Source organism: Sinocyclocheilus grahami, unplaced genomic scaffold, assembly GCF_001515645.1.
Source record: "Sinocyclocheilus grahami isolate Dianchi unplaced genomic scaffold, SAMN03320097.WGS_v1.1 scaffold1517.1, whole genome shotgun sequence".
In the NCBI taxonomy this organism is placed as follows: Eukaryota; Metazoa; Chordata; class Actinopteri; order Cypriniformes; family Cyprinidae; genus Sinocyclocheilus; species Sinocyclocheilus grahami.
Genome location: NW_015506696.1, coordinates 44,435 through 51,429, shown reverse-complemented (window position 1 = coordinate 51,429; position 6,995 = coordinate 44,435). Strand labels below are relative to the sequence as shown.

Sequence of the window (6,995 nt, the reverse complement as noted above, 5' to 3'; positions counted from 1 at the left end):
CTGATTCGTCAAACCTGCTTTCCTGCAGTCCGTGTTCTTCTGATTCTGATTGGCAATGTTCTTCTGACTGTTTTGTAGTAAGTAACAAATATGCTTCAGGGAAATGTATCGGAGTAAATGTATACATTTTAATTAGGAAATGTAGTGGAGTAAAAGTTGGCTGAAATATAAAAACTCAAGTAAAGTACAGATACTCCCAAAAAATACTTAAGTACTGTAACAAAGTATTATTACGTTGTTACATTACACCACTGGTTACTAATCATGTGCACAGCTAGACGGGTTTGTTTGTGTTGTGTGTTGTGCAGTGAGTGTGATCTCCACGGAGGTGACGTGTGTTCTGGGCGCGTGGAGGTGTGGGACTACGCCATCACTGTCACACTGCTGCACGTCGCTCTGACCGTAGCAGGTGAGAACATCCACATACTTCATGAAGACTTGAGGTTAAACATATTTGGTCAAATCAGTTCGATCAATTAACCTGAACCCATGATAAAGGAACATTATGAGTGCAAATCAAGCAATGCTGTATCATGCTTTCAACAAGCACAGAAAAATATCATCTCTCGTCCCACAGTTTGTGAAATGTCCTTGCAATGGAAGACTGTGGGCCAATTTACTTATAATAGAGTTGCATATGAGTCGGTCGTTCCTGGGGCTCAGTAACATTTCAACTCGGAATATACTTTTTTTTTTTCAACTACGTATGATTCATATTCTAAATACCTCACATCATTAGGCACATGTCTGACCTCCAAAAATCTTATTTTCCCACCTCAGGCATTAAAGACTAGGGATGCACCGATATCACTTTTTCCAGTACTCGCCCGATATCGATACTTTTATATTTGGTACTTGCCGATACCGATACTTTTATTGCATTTGTAAATTTTTTAAATATTGGGTACAGAAACCAAAAGGGTATGTATAATGTTAGTTGGTTAACTTAATTTATCAAATAGATACAGTCAAACCTAAATATATTCAGACACCTTCAACATTTCTCACATTATCAAAGTTTATTTGCTATAGTTTAGAAAATGGTAATAAAATATGACAAGAACTCAGAGTTACACTGTGTCAAAACAAATTCAGCTTGATAATGTTAGATAACTTTGATAGAAAGGTATGTAATAGATTACAATCAACCAAAAATTAGACAGCTGATAGTATGACAGTATTTACACAACTATCAATAATTAGTCGGGCAACCCTTAGCCTTAATGACAGCCTGTTGTAATCACGCGCTTTGCTGTAATAATGCAGGGAACCACTCATTATAAATCTCCTAACTGTGATATTTTCAGAAATAGAAGTCGCGTTTTTTCATCTGAAATGTGCTGCGATTTATTTTCCAAAGCCTCTCATATAATGCAGAAACACTCAAGCAAGCAAAACACGCGCAACGCCTGCACATTTGTACTGATGTTCGCTCTCTCTCTCTCTCTACTGTTAAGTAGCTTGTGCATTGTTTTAGTTACTTGTTTTTGACATATCCGACCGAACTACAAACTTTCCAGTGATGTCTGTGAGAAAGGTATATTCACTCGACAAGAGTACAGGAGCTCAGTATCGGGCCCGATACCAGTATCGGTATCGGTGCATCCCTATTAAAGACCTTTTATTATTTTCTGTTTTTTTTGTTTCAGATTTTTTTCAGACACCTTTTTATCTCAGACCAAATGGGATTGGGTTAAAAAAGATTTTACACAGAATTTGTCATAAAACAAACATCTACCTACTGCTCATGTGTCCCTCATAACAATCAAATGATAACAAATGTAATATTTATCACAGTTTTCACATTTTTATAGGACTGATGCTAAAAATACACATTGTGTGTCTATGGTCTCTTTATTTTTTTGTAAAATAAATAAATAATTATTTTTAATTTAGAGCAATTTAGAACAATTTTATTGTTTTAGTCCTTTACATGCCAGATAGTAATCAGCAAGAAATGCTTTCGTGTCCTTGTGTATCATCCAAGTTACCATGTTTACTGGCTTTACTTGGTCACAACAGTCATTGAACAGCAGCTGATGTGTTTGCACCAAACACAGGTCAAGCTGATTGAAGGCTCAGGCGCGTTAAACTCCAAGAAAGAATTCAATTCAAAAAAGAAGAAAAAGTCACAATTTACTCTTTTGGATCCTTTGACCTTAAAAATGTTTTTCCTTGGATCAAGAGTGAACATTTCCTGAACATATGTGACCATGGACCACAAGTCATAAGGGTAATTTTTCGAAATTGAGATTTATGCATCATCTGAAAGCTGAATAAATAAGCTTTGTTAGGCTAGGACAATATTTGACCGAGATACAACTATCTGGAATCTGAGGGTGCAAAAAAATCTAAATGTTGAGAAAATCGCCTTTAAAGTTGTTCAAATGAAGTTCTTAGCAATGCATATTACTAATAAAAAAGTAAGTTTTAATATTTTTATGGTTGGAAATTTACAAAATATCTTCATGGAACATGATCTTTACTTAATATCCTAATGATTTTTGGCATAAAAGAAAAATCAGTAATTTTGACCCATACAATGTATTTTTGGCTATTGCTACAAATATCCCCCAGCGACTTAACACTGCTTTTGGGCTGCAGGGTCACATATGAGATCAATACGATACATAAACGTGACGTGTCTCTGTCATGCTGCAGTCAAATAAGTACATCAGTGTTTTGAGAGCCACAGACTCTACTGAATAACATCCATTAGTGGAAAAGCATCTTTATCCACACAACACCACTGACAGCCTCAGACTACAGCAAAACATCAGCCGGTTTGTTTGGCTTGCGGCTCCTTTTGTGAGTCTAGTTTACCTGTACTGTGTTGTTTGAGTGAATTAGATTAGTGGATGCACAGAATTATGGCATTTCTTTACCTGTGAACTAGAGTTGCAGTTCTGGAAAATTACATAATGCTTAGCAATAAAATATGTTTAACAAAAGGGTTGCTCACCAACAAGGCGGATATAATGAATCCTACACTGTAAAAAATGACCGTGAATTTAACGGTAAAAAACTAAAAATGCTACAGTAAAAACCTGTTAAATGGTTAATGGTAAATTCCCCTACTATATACGGTGAACATTTGTATTGGACATTACATGTAATTTTACGGTAGTATACCATTTACCTGTGAACTAGAGTTGCAGTTCTGGAAAATTACATAATGCTTAGCAATAAAATATGTTTAACAAAAGGGTTGCTCACCAACAAGGCGGATATAATGAATCCTACACTGTAAAAAATGACAGTGAATTTAACGGTAAAAGACTAAAAATGCTACAGTAAAAACCTGTTAAATGGTTAACAGTAAATTCCCCTACTATATACGGTGAAAAACTGCATTGGACATTACATGTAATTTTACGGTAGTATACCTTTTTTGGAAGTGAAAAAGACTATAATTACAGTGAATATCAGTTAATGAAATTACGGTATTTAACTGTAAATTTAAGTTAAAACATTAAAACCTAAAATGTTGCTACCGTATTTTTTACGGTAAAATTCCGGTACCACTGGCCAAAATCTGTAGAAAGCTTGAAGTATTAGCTTCGTGTTATTGTGAGTCTGCAGTCAGACGACAGTAAACATGGCACTCATGGCGTGAGGAGCTAAAGAACAGTGAGACGCAATATAAATATAACACAAACTAACAATTAAAATATACTAGGAATTAAATACAATAACATGTCCTGTTTGAACAAGTCCACCTTGGACACATTAAATGGATTGCTGTGCTGTGATGGTCATGACAAAAATGTGACAAATACATTGGCTTCTACATACTTTTTTTTTTTTCTATTCAATACTTTATTTGCATGGCGTAATAATGTAGGCAAATGTCTGAATGAATGATTGATAGATGTGATTTATTGCAATTAAGTAGATTTTTTTTGTATATCGAATTTGTTTACAAAACTTTATCCCATTAACCTAAAACGTTGCTACTGTATTTTTTACGGTAAAATTCCGGCAACCACAGCCTAAATTTTATGGAATTTTTTTTACAGTGTACCACTGGCCAAAATCTGTAGAAAGCTTGAAGTATTAGCTTCATGTTATTGTGAGTCTGCAGCCAGACGACAGAAAACATGGCACTCATGGCGTGAGGAGCTAAAGAACAGTGAGACGCAATATAAATATAACACATATAACATAAACTAACAATTAAACTATACTATGAATTAAATACAAGAACATGTCCTGTGTGAACAAGTCCACCTTGGACACATTAAATGGATTGCTGTGCTGTGATGGTCATGACAAAAATGTGACAAACAATACATTGACTTCTACATACATTTTTTTTTTCTATTTAATACTTTATTTGCATGGCGTAATAATGTAGGCAAATGTCTGAATGAATGATTGATAGATGTGATTTATTGCAATTAATTAGATTTTTTTTATATCAAATTTGTTTACAAAACTTTATCCCGTCTTAGATATTTTCATTGCATGAACTTATAGTATTTGCATTGACGATATGCATGCGTCTGTGATAAATGTTTTGTAAAATAGTATTTTTGAAAGTACATGAGGACTTTTTGAACCTGTTTTCACTGTGACTTTGGTTTCGGTTATGGCTGATTTTCCCTCGACAGAGCACTGGTGGATTGCTCTCGGTAAGCTCTCTCTTTTGGAAAAGCTTTGTCACTGAAACATTTGTCATTTTAGCCTTTGTCATACAGTTTAGCATCACATAAAACCAATTAAACATACAGAAATTATAACCAAGAAAATGAATAATTACCAAGAATTCACTGCTGAGTCGGTCCTGTTTTCTCCATAAAAGCTTATGGGTCATCAAATCTGGTAGCTCGGGTATCAAAATGATTCCCAAATTTACAGTCTGAAGGGACGTTCATCCACAACGTCTAAGTCTCTATCACATATCACTGACAATTGTTGTCTGTTGATGAATTGCTTAGAGGTCGAGGGGCCCAGACCTGTCCGATCCCAATTAAACACACCTGGGTCCACAAAAAGAAATACACTTCTGAAGACTTCTTAATAAATAAATTTAGATCACTTCCAAGAAGTTTGCTTAAGTGCAATTCTTGAAAGAATTCTCTGTAAGTTCTCATTTATGTTCTAAAGAACATCTTGTATCGTTTCTTAAGAAGAAGAAATCTTTATCTGATTGAATAAATGACAGTTCTTGCTAAGAATTCACGGCTTGTCTTTTTGCGCTGCCTGCAGATTACTGTAATAATCATAATAAGCACGCACACTATTTTAGACATGACCACGGTTTTGAGTAGTTACTTTCAAAGAGCCTGTCTCAAGATCTGGGCAATCAAGACTGGTTTCTGTAGAGTTGTTGCTGAATTCTGAATTGAAGTCCATAGTGTTATTAAATGTAGCTAGTGTTATGTTGTAATACTTAATTAATTTGAACTCAATAAATTCACAAAATCATTCTTGCCTTTGGGGATTTAAGACAAGTCTGAGGCTATCCTAACTTATCTATGATGATTTTAAAGACGATTCCTTTCAAGAATTCGAATGCAAGTGTGTTGGAGCTCCAGAAGCAGGATTGGACACCCCTGTTAAAGGTCAAAGGGCAGGCTTTCTTTCTGATCATATGGGACCCTGGAGCACAAAACGAAATTGAGATTTATGCATCATCTGAAAACTGAATGAATACGCTCTCCATTGATGTATGGTATGATATGACAATATTTGGCTGAGATACAACTATTTGAAAATCTGGAATCTGAGGGAGCAAAAAAATCTAAATATTGAGAAAATCATCTTTAAAGTTGTCCAAATGAAGTTCTTAGCAATGCATATTACTAATCAAAAATTAAGTTTTTATATATTTACGGTAGGAAATTGACTAAATATCTTCCTGGAACATGATCTTTACTTATTATCCTAATGATTTTTGGCATAAAAGAAAAATCAATAATTCTGACCCATACATTTGTGTCACCGCTTTAGAGACAGTGCATTAAAGTGAAATCAGGGCTCTCATCTCGTATTAAACACATGCTCAGTGCATCACAGACTGGTAATAATGTAATGCTGACGGTCTCTTGCAGGCTCTGGGTTGTTGATGCTGATTTTTGGCGGGCAGCTCCTGGCTTACAGACTCTTCAGAAGTAATTTTGTGCATCCGGCAGATCTTCAGAATCTCTGACACGCTGTGGAACATGTGCAGCGATGGCTTTTCTCAGTTTTGTATTTCTCTTTTTTACATCATGGGTACTTTGAAAGAGTTTTGATATTCCTACACAATATTTTGTTGAGAAACTGTCTGCTCATTATAAAATAATCAGAGTAAACCATGTTATTTTGGTGGCCTCTTGTGACATCCTATGGTGAAATCTCACAAGAGTCCAATGGATTTTGACTCGGATGCAAATATGATTGTCGGTGCTTACATGAAAATTTACATTTGCTTCACTTACTGTAAACAGCAATGTCTTATGTTAAGTTATTTGAATTGGAAGGATTTTGGGGTGTTTAAATCTGGTGCACTCTGTATTATTTTGGCCATCTGAGACAAATTTTGTCCATCCGTCCGTCCGTCCGTGAATCCTATAAGACCCTCCTGACATAGGCCATAAATCTGTAGTCTCCATTGCAGCTGAATTTGACCTCTGATGAAGTTTTGAGGCGCGGTGCTGTAGTGTGGCTTCATTTATGACGGCATCAAATCAAGAACCGTTAGGAGCTCAGAACCTGATGTTAGAGAGACAACAAAAAACACCACTTGCTACTTCAATACAAGCCAAGAGATTGCTTTTGTTTGCTAGCCTTTGCAATTCTGTGTATGAGCGTGTCACAGATTCATGATGATAAACTCTGGAAAAGTCTTCTTGAGAGATTATTAAAGTCTGTTGAGTTCTTTAAAAATGTCGAAAGCAGGAAGTGACATCATGTTTGTGACAGCATTTCCTCAAATGAACTATTATTATTATTTTCCAAATCATAGTGTTGACTGCATTCCTCAGTCTCAACCATCAGCCCTGTACCAA

The 6,995-nt window shown here is 35.5% G+C and overlaps 1 protein-coding gene across 1 annotated transcript in view; it reads left to right on the top strand.

The window, feature by feature from the left end:
* LOC107570877 (transmembrane protein 244-like) overlaps positions 1-6,213 on the top strand; it is a 20,152-nt gene extending 13,939 nt beyond the window's left edge. Inside the window, exons 3-5 of the mRNA XM_016257160.1 lie at positions 309-409; positions 4,590-4,634; positions 6,057-6,213. Of these exons, the coding sequence (XP_016112646.1) occupies positions 309-409; positions 4,590-4,634; positions 6,057-6,154 (244 nt within the window). The 3' untranslated portion in view covers positions 6,155-6,213. The remainder of the gene's footprint in view (positions 1-308; positions 410-4,589; positions 4,635-6,056) is intronic.
* Positions 6,214-6,995: the final 782 nt, after the last annotated feature.